The sequence below is a fragment of the Mesoplodon mirus genome (assembly GCF_964341445.2).
Source record: "Mesoplodon mirus genome assembly, chromosome: 8".
Classification (NCBI taxonomy): Eukaryota; Metazoa; Chordata; class Mammalia; order Artiodactyla; family Ziphiidae; genus Mesoplodon; species Mesoplodon mirus.
The window spans coordinates 9,180,183-9,203,797 of NC_138984.1; the positions used below are offsets into that span (position 1 = coordinate 9,180,183).

Sequence of the window (23,615 nt, forward strand, 5' to 3'; positions counted from 1 at the left end):
CTCTGTGTGCTCAAGGTGAACTCTGATGATGTTCAAGTTCCAAGGACCCCATCTGAGGCCCAGCAGAGCCTTGCTTGCATCCTTTTCATTGAGATGCACATATCTTAAGTGTAAAACAGCTCTGTGACCAACATCACAGTCAAGATTTGGAACACTTCCACCATGCCAGTCAGTTTCCACCCACTATAAGCAACCACTGTTTTGATTTCTATCACCATTAACAAGTCCTTCCTTTCTGGTACTATACTTGTCTGTACTGATGCTCACATCAATAGGATCACATAGTACATACTCCTGTGACTGGCTTCTTTTTCTCAACATGTTTCTGAGATTCATCCATATGGTTACATATACCAGTAGTTCATTCATTATATTGCTGAATAGTATTCCATTCTATAAATATATCACAGTTTATTTTCTCTTATTGATGAGAATTTGAATTGGTTCCAGATTTTAGCTATTAGGAATAAAGCTACTATAAACATTGTTGTACAAATCTTTGTGTGAACATATGTTTTCATTCCTTATGAAAAGATACTTAGGAGTAGGACTGCTGGGTTGTGGGTTATATTTAACTTTATAGGAAACTGCTAGTTTTCCAAAGTGGTTATATCTATCAATTTATAGTCCAGCCAGCAATGTATATAAAGGAGTTCTAATTGTTCCATAGTCTCATCAGCATTTGGTGTTGTCAGTATTTTTAATTTTAGCAATTCTAGTAACTGAATGGTAGCTCATTGTGGCTTTTCCCCAACGACTAATGAAATTTGCATTTCCCCAATGACTAATGATGATATATACTTTGTTTATGTTCTTATTGGTCATTTTATATCTTTTGAGTGAAGTGTCTGTTCAAGTCTTTTGTCCATTTTTTAAATTAGTGGTGTGTCTTTTTATTATTCTTTTGTAGGAGTTCTTTATACATTCCAGGAACAATCCTTTGTCAGATATATGTATTGCAAATATTTTCTCCCAGTCTATGACTTGCCTTTTCCTTTTCTTAATGATATCTTTGGATTAGTAGTTTTTAATTTTGATGAAGTGCAATTTACCAAGCTTTTCTTTTATGGCCCATGCTTTTCCTGTCCTATGTAACAAATTTTTGTCAACCCAAAATTTGCAAGGATACGCTCCTGTGTTTTCTTTTAGAAGCTTTATCGTTTTAGCCTTAACTTTTAGATTTGTCATCCAACTTGAATTATATTTTGTGGATAGTGTGAAGCAGGAGAGGAGGTTAATTTTTTCTATGTTTGCTCTCCCTTATTTTCTATCTTTTTACAATCCATTCTACTTCTCTTCATTTCTCACATTTGTACTTACAGTCCTCTTCCCAACACTGTGTCTCCCCGAGGAAGGATTGTGCATTCTTGTTTCTGAGGGCGCCTTTCTCCTTGATCACTCCTGTCACCTTGTATTTCTGCCTCTCTCTTCCCCAGTGAGGTTTCTGGCTCTTCCCCCTTTGTCTCTTTAGTTTTTCTCTTCCAACTCTTTATACCCTTTATACCTACGCTATTCCAGTGTCCTACCCTCTCTGTCTCCTTGTGGTTTTTTTTACCTCTCCCCTTTACCACAAAAACCACATACGCTTTCTTGGTAAGTAAATGTCTCCTCACCCTAAACTCTGATCTACTCCTCTGCCCCTTGGGGAGAGGAGCAGGGTTCCTTGGAACTCCCTGGGGTCTCCTTTCTGAATTATGAACACATGACACCCCCCCTTCCTCCCTCCCTGTATGTGCTACCATACTCAGAGTCAGTCATCCAGACAAATATTGGACTGTCAGTCAACCTTACTGCTTGTTCAGATTCTCGGGCACATTCATTCATCATTTCCTGGATTCTTATTGTACCATTTGGGTCACGGATGAATCTTCTTCCCTTATACTCATCTGCATCCATCATTGATATGCTCTGGGATACTAGCTCTAGGTAGGGTGTCACCCAGATCACATTAGGAACGTTGAAGGATTTGTTTCCTCTTCCTTTCATAATGAACCTCTATTCTTTACTAATAACTATTACGAATCCTTCCACCAGCCCATTCTCATTCCCACTATTCTCAGTGGTAGATGAATCTCTAAATATATTTTTGATACCCTTTGTACTTTTTAATATACATTTTATACTTTTAGCTATTTGTCTTTATTAAAAAGAATAAGTATTAAAATACATCTGAATGTTACATAAATGTATTAATACATCTCTAAAATATATAATATCTGAGGTACAAATCCAAATTAAGGATACATATTAATGGCATTCTGCAAGGCCATTCTTATGGTTTTTTCTTACGTTTGTCATTTCCAAGAAAAAAATCAACATTTAACAAATAACTAAATTTATTGTTAGACCGTTTGGCTTAAGGATGGAGACTGTTTCTTGGGCTTGAAGGCTGTTTCACTCACTGAATCACTAACTATCTTCACACCTCAGTTTCTTTTCCTGAAAAATGGGAATAACAAAACCTTTATGACAGGATTGTTATGAGAATTAAGTGAGATGCTACTGGTAAAGTGATACCTGGGTTATAGTAACTTAGCAAGAAATCATAATTTTCAATTAATGTCTTACATGTTAGAATTTAATGATTAATTATTAGTAATAATATGAATGAAAAGATGATTAAACGCTAGAAACAGTGCATACTGGTTACAAAAGTACATAAGGTATATGTGAGCATTAAACATGTTGATGCACATGAAGCGCTTACCTTATGCCTAGTGGTCTGTGAATGTTATGTGTTGTGACTATTGTCATAGTCAGAGTTATTACTGCCCTTTGTTCTCTTTGCCCCTTTTTACTCCTTCACTTCTTTCTTTCTTTTACTCCTTCCCTTCTCCTTTCCTTCTTTTCTACAGAACACCATCTCTTCCACACCCTGCACACAATTACTGCTCACTCTCTTCCTCTCTTTTATTATGAGTACTGTTTACAACTGTTCCTCCCTTTGACACATCAAAGGCTTCCTCTTTGGACTTGTCACAAACCCTTACTCCTTCCCAGATCCACTGAATTCCTGGCTCACAATTACTGCTGTCAGTTCTCCCCCTTAATTCTGCCTCATGGTTGCAGTGAGATCTTCTCTCTTGGGTTCATGCTCCATCTTCTTAGCTGTCACATCTGCCTAGCAATATTCTTGAATTCCAGATCTGGCTGGTTAATTGGGAGCCCATACAACACACCACTGCTCTGACTTCCCCATCTCCTGCTGCATCCCTTCCCCAGGGTGCACTCTCCACCCAGGAGTTCAGTCCCCTGATCCCTGATCTCCTTTCCTCTTAGTAGATGAGACAGCAAGCTTCTATCAAGTCAGAATTACCTTGTTCACCGTTTAATTGTAAGTTGAGTGTCTCCTTTGTCTCTCCTTCACCAATGTTATGGACATGGAAGTTTTCACGAATCACTGAGAAGAGAAAGGAAAGGCAGTTAGAGATCCCAGACAGTGACCAAGAGCTGCCTCTCATAGTTACACATCCAGGACATCCTTGACTCCCATAGTTCAGGGGGAAGCTTCCAGCCCTCAGGGAACCCTGGACTTCAGTGGATCTCACGTGACCTGTGGCTTGACATTGCTCCTGGAATCTAACAGCTGTTCCACATTGAATGCACCTCTCAAGTTTTAAAAAAGAATGGACATATGAAGGAGGAAAACCATATGATCATCGCAATAGATGTTGAGAAAGCTTTCGACAAAATTCAACACCCATTTATGATAAAAACCCTCCAGAAAGTAGGCATAGAGGGAACTTACCTCAACATAATAAAGGCCATATATGAGAAACCCACAGCCAACATTGTCCTCAATGGTGAAAAACTGAAACCATTTCCACTAAGATCAGGAACAAGACAAGGCTGCCCACTCTCACCACTATTATTCATCATAGTTTTGGAAGTTTTAGCCACAGTAATCACAAAAGAAAAAGAAATAAAGGAATCCAAATCGGAAAAGAAGAAGTAAAGCTGTCACTGTTTGCAGATGACATGATACAATACGTAGAGAATCCTAAAGATGCTACCAGAAAACTACTAGAGCTAATCAATGAATTTGGTAAAGTAGCAGGATACAAAATTAATGCACAGAAATCTCTTGCATTCCTATATACTAATGATGAAAAATTTGAAAGTGAAATTAAGAAAACACTCCCATTTACCACTGCAACAAAAACAATAAAATATCTAGGAATAAACCTACCTAAGGAGACAAAAGACCTGTATGCAGAAAATTATAAGACACTGATGAAAGAAATTAAAGATGATACAAATAGATGGAGAGATATACCATGTTCTTGGATTGGAAGAATCAACATTGTGAAAATGACTCTACTACCCAAAGCAATCTACAGATTCAATGCAATCCCTATCAAACTACCACTGGCATTTTTCACAGAACTAGAAGAGAAAATCTCACAATTTGTATGGAAACACAAAAGACCCCGAATAGCCAAAGCAATCTTGAGAAAGAAAAGCGGAGCTGGAGGAATCAGGCTCCCTGACTTCAGACTATACTACAAAGTTACAGTAATCAAGACAGTATGGTACAGGCACAAAAACAGAAATATAGATCAATGGAACAGGATAGAAAGCCCGGAGATAAACCCACACACATATGGTCACCTTACCTTTGATACAGGAGGCAAGAACATACAATGGAGAAAAGACAGCCTCTTCAATAATTGGTGCTGGGAAAACTGAACAGCTACATGTAAAAGAGTGAAATTAGAACACTCCCTAACACCATACACAAAAATAAACTCAAAATGGATTAAAGACCTAAATGTAAGGCCAGACACCATCAAACTCTTAGAGGAAAACATAGGCAGAACACTCTATGACATAAATCACAGCAAGATCCTTTTGCACCCACCTACTAGAGAAATGGAAATAAAAATAAAGATAAACAAATGGGACCTAATGAAACTTCAAAGCTTTTGCCCAGCAAAGGAAACCATAAACAAGACCAAAAGACAACCTTCAGAATGGGAGAAAATATTTGCAAATGAAGCAACTGACAAAGGATTAATCTCCAAAACACACAAGCAACTCATGCAGCTCAATATTAAAAAAAAAAACAACCCAATCCAAAAATGGGCAGAAGACTTAAATAGACATTTCTCCAAAGAAGATATACAGAATGCCAACGAACACACGAAAGGATGGTCAACATCATTAATCATTAGAGAAATGAAACTCAAAACTACAATGAGATATCATCTCACACCAGTCAGAATGGCCATCATCAAAAAATCTACAAACAGTAAATGCTGGAGAGGGTGTGGAGAAAAGGGAACCCTCTTGCACTGCTGGTGGGAATGTAAATTTGTACAGCCACTATGGAGAACAGTATGGAGGTTCCTTTAAAAACTAACCATAGAACTTCCATATGACCCAGCAATCCCACTACAGGGCATATACCCTGAGAAAACCATCATTCAAAAAGAGTCATGTACCACAATGTTCATTGCAGCTCTATTTACAATAGCCGGGACATGTAAGCAACCTAAGTGTCCATCAACAGATGAATGGATAAAGAAGATGTGGCACAGATATACAATGGAATATTACTCAGCCATAAAAAGGAACGAAAGTGAGTTATTTGTAGTGAGGTGGATGGACCTAGAGACTGTCATACAGAGTGAAGTAACTCAGAAAGAGAAAAACAAATACCGTATGCTAACACATATATATGGAATCTAAAAAAAGGAAAAATAAATGGTCAGAAGAACCCAGGGGCAAGATGGGAATAAAGATGCAGACCTACTAGAGAATGGATTTGAGGATATGGGGAGGGGGAAGGTTAAGCTGGGACAAAGTGAGACAGTGGCATGGACATATATACACTACCAAACGTAAAATAGATAGCTAGTGGGAAGCAGCCGCGTAGCACAGGGAGATCAGCTCGGTGCTTTGTAACCACCTACAGGGGTGGGATAGGGAGGGTGGGAGGGAGGGAGATGCAAGAGGGAAGAGATATGGAGACATCTATATATGCATAACTGATTCAGTTTGTTATAAAGCAGAAACTACCACACCATTGTAAAGCAATTATACTCTAACAAAGATGTCAAAAAACAAACAAAAAAGAATGGACAGTGGAAAATGATCAGAAAACAGTGAAAGCCAATTTAAAATAAATAATACACGTGGAATGTGTTTTGTAAATTCTATGTGCAACTAAGACCAGGGAAGAAGCAGAGGGATTTCTTCAGGAGAAAGCTAATATTTCTAGAGAAATACACCTACATTATAGAAGAAAAACCCTAACATCTTTCGAAGATGGAGATTTAGAAGGAAGGAAGGAAAGGAGGGGGAGAGGAAGGAAGGAAGGAAGGAAAAAAGACCTTGGGTCAGGGAAGAAAACCTGGTTATAAAGAGACATACAGTGAAGAGGAACTAGTACTTCCCTGGGGTAGGATGGGTGGGGAGAGATCCAGAAAACAAGGAAAGACATGTTCTGAAAGACACAGACAGGACATAAAAATTTTCTGAAAGGCACAGATGGGAAGTGAATACTAAGACAACTGTACCTCCTGGGGGCAATACCCACTGAGGGGTCAGGGCAGTAGGGAGCTGCTTTTTCTATCCCCAAGACACGTTGACTTCATGTCCAGGCCAACTTTGGAAGAGGACATGGGGGTAAATGTTATGTGGGTGAGAGGTTTAGAGAACAGAAGGAGGCCTAGGCATGAAGTCAACGTGTCCTGGGGATGGAAAAAGCATCTCCCTACTGCCCTGACCCCTCAGTGGGTATTGCCCCCAGGAGGTACAGTTGTGTTACAGTTGCAGGCATTTCAATGATGGGGGACAGGAGGCTTCTCCGACCCCTCTTACCAGCATCTTGGCTCTGGGCCGCTGACCCTAAGCTCCTGTGGACAAAAGGGTCTGGGAGGCACCAGCGGCAGCCTCCCCTGGGGGCAGGTGGGCAGCTGCGCTGAGCCAAGCAGTGGGCAGTGCAGCTTGAGGGCAGCAGCAAGCCTCATGTGTAGGAGATCTCAGCACAGGAAGGCCCGGAAACTAACACATGTGATGTGGGTCCTGGGGTCCAGGGAGGGGGATCCCTACAGTACAGGGAGAGGATCAGAGCCCCTGAGATGTGGGCAGTAAAGGTAACTGCCATTCCCTTCCTACCCATGGCCTGGGGATGTCTGGCTACAAATATAATATTGACTTGAAATTTGTGGCTAGGTATTTGATTTCCTTTATTCCTTTTTCTGACTTAGATATCGCATTGGAGAAATGATAGCTCTTATTTTACAAGATATAATTTTCACAAATAAACACATCTCATTCTTTATACTGACTTCTTTTACTTTTTCTCTGTTTAAAAATCCTTTATTACTTCTTTATTTCCCAAATAATAAACTTCAAATTCCTTGGCATAGGGTGTTAGACCCTCAAAAATCACCTCCAACTCCCCTTTCCAGAACGAGCTTCCAAGCCCTCCCACCCATGCTCCGTTTTTCAGCCACATGGTTCTGCAGGTCCACTGTTCCTTTCCTACTTTGTAGCTTTCACATGCTGCCCCCTCCCCAATGCATGGTATGTGCTGGCCTTATCTTGTGAATTCTCCATTCTTTGTTCGGGCACAGTACTGCATTGAATGACAAATCTTTTAATACAAAGAAAATCTTACCATCTTTGAACATGTCTGCAAGTATCAGATAGGGCTACCTCCTTTCCTACAAAAGGCATAATTCATGCCTTCCTCCAGAAAAGTAGAGACTCAAATCCTATGTTTCTCAGCACCAAATTCAGGTCCTGGCTGAGCAATCATTTGTGGGATTACTTGGCTAAGGTGTCACCCCCACTACGTGTAAGCTCCATGAGGACACACGTCATGTGTGTTTTCTTCTCTATTGTATTCTCTCTCTGCCTGCCATGTAGTAGTCATTCAATATAATAACTGTCAAATATAATGAAGAGTGAATGAATGAATCAGTGAATGAAGTGGACTTGAACCCCCAAAAGCTGTTGAAAGTTATAATTACCATTTTGGAACTTTCTGCAAATCTGAAGTAAATCAGGATAGGCCTTCAGGTTAACTCTGCTGAACAGGGCATCCAGAATTGTCTTGTCAAATTTCTTCTCCAGTTCATTGAGAGCATCATACACCACTCTTTCCACAGGAACCAGATTTCTACAAGCTTCTTGAAAATGCTTAAAAATATTGAATGGTGAATTATGTAGCTTTGAGTGTATGGGTTATAGGAGACTCAGATTATAAATAGACTAATTGTTCTCTGGTGAAATATTAGAATGTTACACAGATTTGGATGACTTCTAAAATATTCTCCATCATACAAATAGACTCTTATTTTGTTAACCTGCCTCTCTGACATTGATGGTCATTTAAGAGAGCAATTTGGAAGAATAAAAGTAGGTTCAAAGTAGAATGTTGTGTGGGGGCTTTAAGAGCCTGGCCAGGATGCTTCAGGAGTGGGCCTTACTGGTACTGACAGGCCATTTAGTTGACCAAACAATAACCACTGCCCTTCCCTCCAGGAAACCATGTAACCACTCTCCCCTTCTGTGAACATTGCCAAAGGGCAAAGAAAATTCACAAAGGCAAAAAGAAAACTTGTCCTCAGTATCCCCAGCAATGCCCATTGTTAACCTTTACCTGTATTCTGTATCCGGAAATGTCTAAAGTGCAAGAAACAATTTGGAGAGAGAGCAGCAAGCATCTGCTTCCAAATTTATCCTACCGTGACAAGACTTCCCTATGAGTTCAATCACTTCAGGTTCGAGTGCGTAAAATAAGAAGGCTTTGTAATGAAATGTTGCCCAACTCACTTATTTGCTGTAATTTTGTTATTGTTATCATATTGTATCAAAACATCTAAGGGCTTCCCTGGTGGCGCAGTGGTTGAGAGTCCGCCTGCCGATGCAGGGGACACGGGTTCGTGCCCCGGTCTGGGAAGATCCCACATGCCGCGGAGCAGCTGGGCCCGTGAGCCATGGCCGCTGAGCCTGCGCGTCTGGAGCCTGTGCTCCGCAATGGGAGAGGCCACAACAGTGAGAGGCCCATGTAGTGCCAAAAAAAATCTAAGATGCTCCCTACCTACTCGCCATTCCAATGTTGCCAGATCTCCATCGCCATGAGCCTCCCTCGTTTACTACAGAAGAAGGGATGTTGTCTGTAATGTTGCTTCTCCTCTCACCCCCTAACTTATAGGATGGCGAATGTCCCTGTTCATAGGAGGACCTTTAGCCTGCTCATTGCATCCTAAATTTGGCAGGTTATCATGAGGGAATTCTCCTCACTTACCTCATATATCTGCTCAGGGATAAAGCCCCGATCTCGGAGGCCCATGAGGAAAGGAAACGGCTTTGTTATTACACTTGCAATCTCCACCTTATTTTCTTTGAAGAGCCTGAATATGAACTCATAGAAAAACTGCTCCTCTGGGTTCTGCTCCTCGGGGTTCTGGTCCCCTGTGGTCATTCTGAGAAACAAAGACACAATATGAAAGTAGACATTGAGTTTCTGAGTGGCCCATGGAGGTCAGAAGATTTTATTTTCTTTCTTTATTTTTTACAGCTTCTGAATGTTTTTATATACAAAATTATATATTATAATGACTATTCTTTTTTCTACATGAATATTTACTACATATATTTTTATACAATTTTTAAAGGTTACACACCATTTTACAGTTATGACAAAATATTGTCTATAATTCCCTGTGTTATACAATATATCCTTGTAGCCTACGTTACACTCAATAGTTTGTATCTCCAAGTCGATCACCCCTAAATTCCCCCTTCCCCCTCTCTCCCTACTGGTAACCACTAGTTTGTTCTCTATATCTGTGAGTCTGCCTCTTTTTTGTTACATTCATTAGTTGGTTGTATTTTTTTACATTCCACATATAAGTGATATCATCCAGTGTTTGTCTTTCTCTATCTGACTTATTTCACTTAGTATAGTGCCCTCCAAGTCCATCCGTGTTGTGGCAACTGGCAAAATTTCATTCATTTTTTATGGCTGAGTAGTATTCCATTGTATACATATACACTATATCTTCTTTATCTTTTCATCTGTTGATGGACACTTAGGTTGCTTCCTTATATTGGCAATTGTAAATAATACTTCTAGGAACATTGGGGTGCATGTATCTTTTCTAACTGGTGTTTTTGTTTTTTTCAGATATATACCCAAGAGTAGAATTGCTAGGTCATGTGGTAGTTCTATTTTTAGTTTCTTGAGAAACCTCCATGCTGTTTTCCACTGTGGCTGCACCAATTTACATTCCCACAGTTCAGGAGGGTTCCCATCTCTCCACATCCTAGCCAACATTTGTTATTTGCATTCTTTTTGATGATAGGCACTCAATGGAGGGCCAACATGTGCAAAATGATGTTCTTGTGCAAAGACCAGAATAGATGGAATTTACTTACTTAGAGAATAATCAAGTGTGCAACAGAAGAATACACTGGGCTTAAGGAAGCCTTGTACATAGAAGTGAAAGAGTTTACCCTGTGCTAATCAAAACTACTGTAAAAAGACCTTCACCCAAACTATCTTCGGAAAACATTGAATTTTAAAATTGTAAAAGTTTTACAGGGATTTATATGATACTCAGACGGTTAATTTTATGTCTCAATGTGGAGGGTTTGGGGGATAAGACTAACATTTTATTTTAAATTGGTGAACTTTGAGTAAGCAGTTTGCCCTCCATAATGTGGGTGGGCCTCATCCAATCAGCTGAAGGCCTGAATAAACCAAAAAGACCAGCCACCCTGAGTAAAAAGGAATTCTCCAGCTGACTGCTTTCAGAGACTCTGCTGGGTCTCTAGCCTGCTGGTGCATAGCAGACTTTGGACCTGCTGGCCTCCATTAATGTGTGAGCCAATTCCTTACAATAAATATCTCTTTCTCTCTATATATACGCACACACACACACACACACACACACACACAGCCTATTGGTTCTGTTTCTCTGAAGAACCCTGATGAATACACAGTACAAAAAAAAAGTTACAAAGAAATAAAAAAACAAACTGAGATAATACTACAGAACCTACCACTGAACTGCAAGTCTTCTTAGTTAATAACAAATAGAATAAATCTCAGGAAGGTGTAAAGGAGCTAGACCTCTCCCATCTGTAACTGCAGAGGCAGGAATGGCATTCCACATCATAAAATTAGGTCAAAGACACTCCTCTGATAAAGTTTCAATTAATATTGAGAATATGTCTTTTTCTTTGGTCTAATATAGAGACTTGTGTGAATATTCAAAACTAGGACAGGTTGCTCTATATCTAAACCTTCCTGTGGAAATGTTATATACATGAAGAAATAGAAGACCTCTGGATTTCAAACATAACCACACCTGTGAGAAGTAATTTAGAGACTCAAAAAGCTTTATAATTCTGATTCTTACTTGATAAATTGTTCCCCTTGCTGATAATGTCTTAGTAAACTTCTCTGTATTTCTAAAAGTTGCAAAGACTCATAGGATTTTTTTATCCCACCATAAAAGGGTCATTGGAACTTCCCATTCTCCAAATATGCATCAGGATAGAATAAAATCCATTCCTTCACTGAATTTCTTAAAAAAATGTTTTTGCTTAAAGATAGCTGATTGAAAACAAGTGCTTTCCCCCTCTTTCACTGGAGAGTCCTCTAAAATGATAGTAAAGAAATTAGAGTCACAATGACAAAGAGAAGAGGATTGGATGAAAAACTTAAACCAAAGTCTGAAAAAGAAAAAGTGGTCAGAGCATTCATCATTACTGTGGTGGAGGATGCTTCTAGAGGTCAGAGAGGGGCCCAGTGTGTCTTACAGGCCCCTGGGGAGGTAGTGGAGGTGGGGAAGAAGATGCAAGAATGAGAACAGAGGGATTGTTTGAAAGGAGAAAATACAAAACAATGTGCTCCCCAACTCCTTCCTGACCCCACCATACAGAACTCCTGCATCCAGGCAAGAAACTAGAGGTTTCCTCTTAAGAAAAATGTAAATGACTCAGAAAAAAGGTCTTTACCTTCGGGCATTTGGGATTTACCCAGCAAAGCCACAGGTTTTCAAGCCCATCTCATTAAATGCAGTTCCAAGCTAGCTTATCAGTGCCTCACCCTTAAGAATGAACAAACAATAACAGGCCACAGATATTTGTGGAAACTAACAGCACAAAGGGGCAGAACCAAGATGAGCAGAGAGCAAAAATGACTCCAGAACAAACAGAAATATTACAGGAAACAGAAGAGAGTTTCTAAAAAACAATTTTCATACACATTGGAGAAGATATTATGTCCAGGATACCATGAAGAAAAAACAAGAAAATAAGATAATGGGCCTGGAAATTTAAAGTGATTGCTGAAATTTTTTTTAAAAGTTTAACTAAAATGGTCATAAGATAAAGACAAGGGAATTTCCCCAGCACATAGCTGGAAAAAAAAAATTCTAAAGGAAAAATGAAAAGTAAATTTGAAACATCTAAATGTCAAAAGTAGTCATGCAAGTGTGTAGATTCAGAAGTAAAAGGAAATGACTAAAAAATATACCCCCTGTTCAGTCTTTCATGTGTGAAGGCAAAATAGCTGTGCAGAGGCTCAGAAAACATTTTACTCATGCACCCTCTGTGTTAGTCACACAGCTTTCAATGCTCTATTTTCTTTACTTCTGGGCAAAGGTAGGGTTGCACCTTCCTGCCTCCTTGGGCTGATGGGTGTAGCTTTGGCAGAAGAATTTGGAGCCAGCACCTGTGAGCCATGCTCACTGTTTCTCTGCTACGGTGGCTGTCATTTCAGATGGCGGCTGTTCATCAGCTAGAGACAGTCCAAGATGAGTGCTCCCTTAAGTAGCCGGTGACTCACTGAGATATTAGAAATGTTTGTTCCAATAGAATAATCTACCCCATTCTTACTGACACACTGTCTGGAAGAAATTATTTGCTGGTACCCTATAATAAGAGAATCAGGAAATCAATACGAGCAAAGTTCTGTTATATCAATGAAAGAAGTGGAAGGCACCACTAAAACCAGTTAACATACTGACTTCTTAGACATAGAGAATGGACTTGAGGACACGGGGGGTGGAGGCGGAGGGGGAAGCTGGGGGGAAGTGAGAGTAGCATCGACATATATATACTACCGAATGTAAAAGAGATAGCTAGTGGGAAGCAGCCACATAGCACAGGGAGATCAGCTCAGTGCTTTGAGATGACCTAGAGTGGTGGGATAGGGAGGGTGGGAGGGAGGCTCAAGAGGGAGGGGATATGGGGACATGTGTATGCATATAGATGATTTACTTTGTTGTACAACAGAAACTAACACAGTATTGTGACGCAATTATACTCCAATAAAGGTCTATTTAAAAAAAAATACTGACATCTAAAAATTGTAAATTTCATTTGAGAAAAAAGGTACATTTCAAAAATTATTTTAGAACAGTGATTCTCAAAGTATGGTCTGGGGACCCTGGGATTTTGTGCAAGACCCTTTCAGGTGTCATCAAAGTCAAAACTGTTTTCATAATACTAAGATGTTATTTACCCTTTTTCTCTCTCATACTCTCACAAATGTATAGTGGATTTTTCCAGAGAATACACGGCCTCTGGTATCACAATAGATTGAATGTAGAAGCAGATAGGAGAAACCAGCTGTCTTCTACAGAACCAGCTATTAAAGAGATTTGCAAAGATGTGAAGGGTGGCTAATCTCACTAATTTAGTTTATTTTAGAAGACAGTTATTTTTCATAAAATATGTCATTTATGTTAGCAGGTAGTGAGTTCATTATTATTATTATTTTAAAATGAATAAATAAATATATTTAAGTGTTCAAAGTTCAACTTTCTAATATGGTAGATAGTAATAGGTATAACCTACATTAACAAAAACTAGCTCTTTGGATTCTCAATAATATTCAAGAATGTAGAGGGGTCCTAAAATCAAAAAATTTGAGAAGCCTTGTTCTATAAAGAGGATATATACTGTATGCAGTAGTAAAATTATAGTAATCTTAATCTAAAACTTCAGAGTATATTAAAAATTTTAACAAACTGAATCTGGGCAAGTTAAAAAACTGAGTTAAATGATTTATTTCAAAGATGCTGAACTCAAATGGCATGGTTTCACATTTGATGCTATCAATCAGAGAAATATTGGGTTAGCCAAAAAGTTCATATGGGTTTTTCTATAACATCTCATGGAAAAACCCAAATGAAAATTTTGGCCAACCCAATATATATTTGAGAATTAATTAGAAATCATAAGGGTTACAAATAGAGTCAAAATGGGACTATAAATCTTACAAAAGAATAAAAGTAAAGAAAACATACTGTTTTTCTTAAACAGAGAAAACAAAGAGACATTAGATATTAAAAGTGCCCCCAAAATTTATAAGCAAAAGATATATATCATTTAAAACAGATTAAATTACCATCTTAGAGTATGAATGAAATAAAGTATAAATAGAGTCTAACTACCAAAGACACACAAAAAACAAAGTGACATTAAAAATGTCAAAAGTCAAAAAATGGGCAAGTGACATTAGACAAAGGCAAACAAGATAGAAAGCAAAATTCACAATATATGTATTTTAATAACAACATTTAAGACTGCTAATAGACAAATCTTTCATGGTGGTTACAAAATTTCACTTTCAATTTTTAACTCCTCAAGTATATTTAAAAAGATATATGGGATATAAGTTTTAAAAATTGCAAAAATATGTTTTAATAACTTGGTCTTAAACACAAGAACATACCAAGTATTTGGCCCTGAATTGATCTAAATAATAAAGAAAAATTGAATAGGTACATATTCTAGCTATAAGACGATATTACAATAAATCAAAATTTTAAAACAAAAATTTTGTTTTAAGAAACAAATCTAACTTGCAGTGGTTTAAAAAGTTCATTTTTGGCTTCAGCTCTAACATTGCAAAGAACTTGGAAGTCATCACTCCTATCCTTACAAAAATAAAAAAGCTGAAAAACTGAAAATCAATGAATTTCAGGCATGTACAGGAAAACTGAGGCCATAGGTCAAACTGTCACCCCAAAAACTGGATTGATAGACAAGTCCAGAGAATCACAGATGAGATCAGCTACCTGGAATGGAAGCCACTAGAGTCATAGACCATACGAATACTTAAATGATAAGTTTGATGACTTGCTGGAGGCTGAGTGTGGACTTCCATGAGAATGAGAAACTCCTAGGGACCACTGTCTTAGGAGAGCCCCCAATCTTTTGTTGGTTTTACTTCCAGGAACCCCACCAGGTACTCACGGTGAAGAACCAAGAAAAATTCTCTGCTCTGGCAGAGGGAGAGGGGAAAAGGAAACTTTTTAAAACAGCCCAGAGCATTCTCCATAACACCGGTCTACTCTCCAGAGGAAAACACTTTGCCCAACACTTATCTGACCTAGGGGAAGGTCAGTTACCAAAATCCAGCTCCTTCTAGGCTTCTGTCTCATTTAATGGGGTGAGGGAAGGGGAAATAGCTAAGAAATCATTCTAAAATTTACAGTCCAGGAACACAGTTCCACTACAAGATTGAGATTTAATCATAAGATTAAAGAATGCTTTCTCTCCCCAGTACCCTACCACTACATCAATAGGGCTCCAGTATAATAATTGAGGATTACAGATGAAAGAGCTGCAAGGCTCTATTTAATGAGCTCTTAGGGAAATCCAAAGAAAATAGGGGACACAAAATGAGAACATTAGAGGAATTTGAAGCCTCTGTCACCTAAAGCCAGAAAAAACATTAAACATGGCCCATCTCCTAGCCAGGTTAACATAAAACTTCACAGTAAACATTTATTTGCCTCAGCTTCTATTATCTGATACATCACATCTGGCTTTCAAAAAAATTACAAGGCATACCAAAAGACAAAAAACAGTCTGAAGAGACAAAGCAGTCATCAAAACCAGACTCAGATATGACAGGTTTTCAAATTATCAGACAGGAATTTAGAATAACTATGACTAATTAATATGTTAAAGGTTCTAATGGCAAAAGCAGACAACATGCAAGAACATATGGCTAAGTAAGGAAAAAGATGGAAACTTGAAGAAATAACAAAAAGGGAAATGCTAGAAATCAAAAACACTACAACAGAAATGGAGAATGCCTTTGATGGGCTTATCAGTAGATTAGACATGGCTGAAGGAGGAATCAATGAGTTGAAGATACGTCAATAGAAATTACTTAAAATACAAAGAGAAAAAGTATAAGGAGAAAAAAACACAACAGAACACAATATCCAAGAATACCAAAAAGAATAGATATATATAAGTGGAATACCAGAAGGAAAAGAAAGAGAAAAGAGAGCAGAGGAAATATTGGAAGTAGTAATGGCCAAAAATTTTCCAAAATTAATAACAGACAACAAACCACAGATTGAAGAACCTCAGCAAATACCAAGTATCTATGAGTCATTTCATATTCAAACTGAAGAAAACAAAGACAAAGAGAAAATGTCTCCCCCAAGGAAGAGAGGGGGAGAGGGGGCAGGGAGCCTTACCCTTGGAGAAACAAGGATAAAAATTACATCAGATTTCTCATCAGAAACCATGGAAGAGAAAATGTAGATAAAAATTTGAAGTGATAAAAAAAAAAAAACCCTCCAATTTGGACTCTTATATCCTTTGAAATTAAGAATTCAGAGCCAGCACCTGGTTAACCATGTTCACTGTTTTCTCAAACAAACAAAAACTGAGGTAATTTATTGCCAGAAGATTTACCATGAAAGAAATGTTAAAAGAAGTTCTTCAGGCAGAAGAAAAATGATATGGGTCAGAAACTCATATCTACATGAAGAAAGGAAGAGCATCTGAGAAGGAATAAATGGAATAAAGGAATAGGAATAAATAATTTAAAAAAATTTTTCCTATTCTAAGTTGATCTAAGAAATAGCTGTTTGTTCAATGTGATAAGAACTATGTGATTTATAGTAAATGGATAAGTGAAATGATAGACAGCAGTGTTAAAAAGGACGGGAGGGAGGAACGGTGACATTTTGTTGTAAGATGCATGCACTGACCATGAAGCAGTATATTGTAATTTCGAGTGGATACGGCTAGTTGTAAATATGTATTGCCAACTCTGGGGAAACCAATAAAATGTTTTAAAAGAAGTAGAATCGGGCTTCCCTGGTGGCGCAGTGGTTGAGAGTCCGCCTGCCAATGCAGGGAACACGGGTTCGTGCCCCGGTCCGGGAGGATCCCACATGCCGTGGAGCGGCTGGGCCCGTGAGCCATGGCCGCTGGGCCTGCGCGTCCGGAGCCTGTGCTCCGCAGCGGGAGAGGCCACAACAGTGAGAGGCCCGCGTAACGCCAAAAAAAATAAATAAATAAATAAAAAATAAAAGAAGTAGAATCAATATACTAAGAGAGATGAGAAAATGGAGTCACAAAATGCTCAATTAAAACCAAAAGGCAGGAAAAGAAAGGAAGAAAAAATAGAAGCAAATACAAGTACAATGAATAAAAAACAGTTACAAATAAAAAAAAGTTACAAACAGTTATAAAATACAAAAAGCAGTTACAAATATGGTAGATTTTAATTCACCATATGAATAATCACTTTAAATGTGAATGGTCTCAATATACCAATTAAAAGACAGAAATTGACAGAGTGAAAAAAAATAACACCCAACTATATGTTGCCTTTAAGAAAGCCACTGTAAATATAAAACACAGATAGGTTAAAAGTGAAGGGCTGAAGATATGCCATGGCAACGTTAATCAAAAGAAAGTTGTGGTAGCTATATTAATTTCAGAAAAAGACTTCAGAGCAAGGAAAATTGTCAGAGACAAAGAGGGGCATTATATAAAAATAAAGGGTGAGTTTCTCCAAGAAGACTCAGCAATCCTCAATGTGTACACAACTAACAAAATAGCATCAAAGTACATGAGACAAAAATTGATAGAACTACAAGACGAAACAGACAAATCCACTCTTGCTGTTGGAGAATTCAATATGCCTTTTTTAGTAATTGGTAGAACAAGCAGGCAGAAAGTCACCTGACCTGAACAGCACCATCAATTAATCTGATTTAACTGACACTTATAGACTATTCTATTCAACAGTGACAAAATATACACACCACTCAAGTTCATGTGGAATATTTACCAAAATATACCACATTCTCAGCTGTAAAACTCATCTTAACAAATTAAAAAGAAGAGAAATCAGAAAAATTATGTTCTCAGACCACAATGGAATTAAAGTAGAAATAACAGAAATAGAGTTGGAAAATTCCAAAATACTTAGAGACTAAACAGCATACTTCTAGGATCAAAGAAGAAGTCTCAAGAGAAATCTAAAAATAACTTGGACTAAATTAAAATGAAAACACAGCTTAACAAAATCTATGGAATGCAGCACAAAAGTGCTTAGAGAGAAATGTGCAGCATTCAAATGTATATATCAGAAGAAAGATCTAAATCAATAATTTAAGCTTCCCTCTGAAGAAACTAGAGAAGAAGGAGAAATTTAAGCCTAATTCAAGCAGAAGAAAGGAAATAATAAAAATTAGAGTAATAATCAATAAAATTGAAAACAGGAAAACATTAGGAAAAAAATTAATGAAACCAAAAGCTGATTTTTTTAAATCAATAAAATTGATAAACTTCTAGCCAGGCCAACAAAGAAAAAAAGAGAAGACAGAAATTGCCAATTTAGTCCCTATTAGTCCCACGAACATTAAATCACTATTAGTCCCATGAACATTAAAAAATAATAAAGAAATAATACTATGGACTGCTCTATCCCTACAAATTTGATAAAAGATAAAATGGACAAATTCCTTAAAAGAAACAAACTGCCAAAACTCACACAGAGAGATAGATCAGAGAGATAGATCATCTGAATAGGCCTATTAAAGGAATTGAATAAAAAATTAATAGCTCTGCAAAAAAGAAAGTACCAGGCCCAGATGGTATCACAAGTGAATTCTACCAAACCATTTCAACAATAATCTCTTCCAGAAAATATAAGCAGAAGCAACACCTCCTAAGTCATTCTATGAGGTCAGCATCACCCCACCCTCACCTCTCAGTGCCTTTCTATTCCTGCCTGGAGGCCAAAGGTTGGCTGGACTTTGAGCTCCACTGGCTCATCTTCCCATCTCTCAGGTACAGGTGGGTAGCAGAGGCGGGATGCACTGTCAGCCTCCAAGAGAAAGGGTGCTGGGCGCTAAGGACCTGCCAGGCTGCACCGCTGCCAGTTTCAATGACGCTGCCTTCTTGGGGCCCAGCCAGCACCAGAAATAGCCCCAGCTTAGAGGAGTTTTCACACATTTTAATATTGCTTTAATTTTTACCAACAATAATGGATTGATGATTGACAATAATATCTTCTCTTTTTAAAAGACAAATTTCCCTCCTTCTCTAACCAGATGTGTAATACATCCCAGAATAGAAAAAGCAACTGCTCCCTCCCTGCCTGTTTGCATTCATGCATGTTGAGCCCCATCTACTTTCAGTTCCTCCTATCGAGTGTTCAGAGGTACTGAGTTGACTCAGACTCAGGGCCACACAGATGGGCTCTGACAAAACTGGCCCCCCACTACCCAGAAACTAGAGAAAGGTTTTACAACAGTTGGGAGTTCAATTTGGATGTAAATTTTTCTGAAAAGACTCTTACCTACAGACCTGTCTTTGGAGGTAGGGATCAAGGAGGTTATGAGGGAAATGAGAGGGCTCAGAGGGCACAAGGAATCATCCAGCCTTGTAGCAAGCCCCAGAGGGACCAGGGAATTCCAACAGTGCCCACCCAGCTGCATGGCAGTTACAAGAAAAGAAGAAAGTGATGTGAGTCAGGGTGTCCTTAAGTTTCCACTGCAATGGCTAATCCACTGCAATTTTTGAAATCTTACTTCCTCACTGTTTATTGATTTGTCACCCATTCTGTTTATATCTATAGAATGAGTCTGGGAAGACAGAAATAATGAGTGTAGATGCCAGCCTTAGGAGAGATGCTGGGCACAGGAGACCAGGACTAACCTGCAGCTGAGGGGGGTACCTGTACTTGCCATCTTCTCCTTAGGCCATAGAGCTGGCCTAAGATCACTCTTGATTAGATTTTCACTGCCTCTGTCCTTTCCAGGAGCTCTGACCAGAAAGTTTGCCCATTGATGGATCCCTCGGGTGTGGCACCTAAAGGGTAAAAGGAAAGTGAAATAGCTGAACTGTGTGATGTGGCTGCACCGACACGCTGGTCTTCCCTCCGCCCACTCTCAGCCCCGGGGAGGAGGAGCAGGGCCATTTCCCGGCATCCAGGGAAGAGAGGGGACTACTTGTTCCCGCAAAGGAAAGAGGGCAGGAAAGTCTCTTGAACTCAAACAGATCAAATTTGTTTTGAGGTGACATGGCATAGTGGTGACGGGGAGGAAGAAAATGCCACATTTGCTTCTGCGTCTTGCCAAGGTGACTGTGAGACGAAAAAAGAAAAAGCCAGACATTTCAGATCTTCTCTTAGGCCCATGGGCTGGCCAAGCACCGTAGTGAGCCTGGACTGGACGAGTTAGACCCAGTGTTCAGACACAGGACTGGAGAGAGCCGAAATCCTGGGGAAAATATTCTTCAAATTTCTGGAAAGCAACCAGAGGCCAGAAAGAACCCTCCCAATTCCTACAACCAGAAGGAAGTGCTAAGTTTGGGCAGAGAAGCCTGATGTGCAAGTCTAAGTTTTCTTGAATATGTGGGCACTTTACAAATGTAGCCAGGAGTGCTTGGGAAAAAACTGAGCTCCAAATAGTCACTGAAATCTCTAAGAAAGTGACAGGCTTCTCATTAGATGGGGAAAGGTTTGGAACTGAGACTACCTACACCTTAAAGAACAATGTGATGATGCTAGCTAACAAGTCTGTTACATTTATGTTTGTACATAATTTTTTCACTTAGACGCAGCCCTCTTTTTTTTTGTTTGTTTTTTGTTGTTGTTGTTTTTGTGGTACGTGGGCCTCTCACTGTTGTGGCCTCTCCCGTTGCGGAGCACAGGCTCGGGACGCGTAGGCTCAGAGGCCATGGCTCACGGGCCCAGCCGCTCCACGGCATGTGGGATCTTCCCGGACCGGGGCACGAACCCGCGTTCTCTGCATCGGCAGGCAGACTCTCAACCCCTGCGCCACCAGGGAAGCCCCAGCCCTCATTTTGTAAAGGATTTGAAGCAACTTAGAAAAACACACTACATCAGCATAAAGTTGAAAGATAAAGAAATGGGAGCAAAGCACAAATAAAATAAATAAAACCAGAGGACTAGAAATCCAGGCAGGACAATGGGTCAAAGACAGAGATGAACGGGAGTGGAGGTATCTGTAGAATCCAAGGTCTTGGTCAGGGCCGTGGGCCAAAGTAGGTGACAACTGGGAAGCCTCAAAGTAGTATGTTTCCAAAGTATGTACCACTGACTCTGCCTTCTTCTGGCTCATTATAGATGTGCTAGAAAATTTGCATAAATATGTTTGCCAAGTGTAGGGGACAAAAGATTTCTACCCCTCTGCCCTTGTCTGTTCTCTTTACCCCCAAAAAGTGAACCCAAATCTGGCTGGGACAGATTCCAAATTCCAGGACATGATGAGGCCAGTGGGCAGGGTTCGTGTGCCTACCAGCTGCTACACACACGTGGGACTGCCTGCCTCTCTCTCTCCCTTACTTTGGTGGGCAAAGAAGCTAGTAAGCTATGTCTCCATTGGACACCACTGTTCCCGGCTTTTGGCCTCTGCTGGGCACAGTGTCCCTGACAAGGCCTGACACAGACTAGACCAGCTGACATAAATAAGCCAGCTTCTTTGCCTATAAGCACAAGGCCTTTGGTGTTCCTCAGCTGATGGTGGTAAGACTAGGACTTACAGGGTATTCCTGTCAAATTTACAAGAACATCTTACTTGGCAATATCCTGCATTAGCCCAGATAACAATAGGAACTTTAGCTTCTGTTTTCCACTGTCTATTTTTCTCTGTGTTCACTAGAGAATCATTCTCTCTGGGATAAGATCAGGGATGCCTGGACCAAGCCCACTGATGACCATCAGTTAGTCCCTGACTCCTAATGGAGCGGGAGAGTTGTCTCCTTTTCCTTCCATATGACCCGAGGGATGAGAAGATTCTGACCTGCCTCATTGCTCTGTTCTCCCACCCAGATTTAGGTCAAGTCGGTGACAATCTCTGAAGGCAAGTCAGTGCTTTCTTTCCACCTGAAAAATTTCTTTCCACTTAGTTAAGTGTGCTGAGATCTGACACTTGGAATATAGGTGTGAATTGCAGAGTCCTGATCACAATCCAGTGCTATCAGTTAATTTGCTATTAACTTGCCATAGTCTACCAAACTCCCATCTTTGAGCGCTAGTGGGATGCTCACTACCAGGTCAGATAACCCATCCCAGATGGATCACATTTCTGTGAAGATCTGTTGCCCACAATTCACTCTCTGCTACCAACTTTTTAATCTGTTGGGATTTGGAGGTACAAGTAACCAAAACTGACTCGGACTAACTCAGACAGAAAATCAATTTCTTAGAAGTATATTGCGTAGCTCAAAGAATTTATAAAAAGGCTGGAGGACCGAAATCAGAAAATAGGCAGTCCAGGCAGAAAGATCCCTAGCCCAGGTCATGGTATGTGGCCATCGATTTGACAAATGTGTTTTTTTCCATTCTGATTAAAAAGGAGGATCAGAAACCGTTTTCATTCTCGCTTGACAGATAAGATGATTCATTTACAGTTTTGTCTTGCGGTTATATTAACTCACCCGCCCTTTGTCGTAACGTAGTTCCAAGAGATCTGTATCACCTGGATCTCTCAAAGAACATCACATGTATCGCTTATGTTGGTGACATCCTGGTGATCAGACATTATGATGAGCAAAAGAAGCCATACATCAAAAAGTGCATGCCGGGGCTTCCCTGGTGGAGCAGTGGTTGAGAGTCCGCCTGCTGATGCAGGGGACATGGGTTCGAGCCCTAGTCCGGGAGGATCCCACATGCCTCGGAGCGGCTGGGCCCGTCAGCCATGGCCGCTGAGCCTGCGCGTCCGGAGCCTGTGCTCCGCAAAGGGAGAGGCCACAACAGTGAGAGGCCCGCGTACCGCAAAAAAAAAAAAAAAAAAAAAAAAGGCATGCCGTGTGTCTTCATTTATGTAAAACTTTAATACAGGCAAAACAAATCTGTAGTCATAGAAAAGTGATAGTCATAGATATCATAGACATCATAGATCAGTGACTGCCTGATGCTGGGTTGGGGAGGAAGCTATCTGCAAAGGGCACAAGGGAACTTTCTGGGGTGATGGAAATGGTCTATATCTTAATTGTGGTTGTAATTATCGGGTTAGCCGAAAACTTCGTTTGGGTTTTTCCTTAAGATGTTATGAAAAAACCTGAATGAACACTTTGGACAACCCAATACATTTGTTAAAACTCATCAACATGCACACTTAAGTTGAATGCATTTTATACTTCAGTAAAATTGAGCTCTTGTAGGTTAGCCTTAGTTTCAAGGATTCTTGGACCCTAGAACTGTGTTTCCCATCTTTTTTTCTGAGGGATAGGACACCTTATAGGTGTCCTGGAGGGGGAACCCATGGATCGAATACATTTGAGAATCATTGGTTTAAATAAAGTTAAACAGATTTCTACATTAAAGGGTTTCTCACAGACCCTACATGCCA

At 39.6% G+C, this 23,615-nt stretch overlaps 1 protein-coding gene across 7 annotated transcripts in view; it reads right to left on the reverse strand.

Moving 5' to 3' along the window:
* The window catches only part of SP140 (SP140 nuclear body protein), a 78,482-nt gene that overhangs the window by 54,189 nt on the left and 678 nt on the right, over positions 1–23,615 (reverse strand). For 6 of the 7 annotated variants that reach the window (XM_082631032.1, XM_082631036.1, XM_082631035.1 and 3 more), the window contains exons 2-5: positions 19,957–20,109; positions 9,263–9,440; positions 7,983–8,151; positions 3,317–3,400 (exon numbers count right to left, since the gene is read on the reverse strand). In XM_082631032.1, the coding sequence (XP_082487158.1) occupies positions 3,317–3,400; positions 7,983–8,151; positions 9,263–9,440; positions 19,957–19,988 (463 nt within the window). In that variant the 5' untranslated portion in view covers positions 19,989–20,109. Of the gene's footprint in view, positions 1–3,316; positions 3,401–7,982; positions 8,152–9,262; positions 9,441–19,003; positions 19,025–19,956; positions 20,110–23,615 lie in introns of those variants that run through there. The other variant, XM_082631033.1, reaches the window with a different exon arrangement.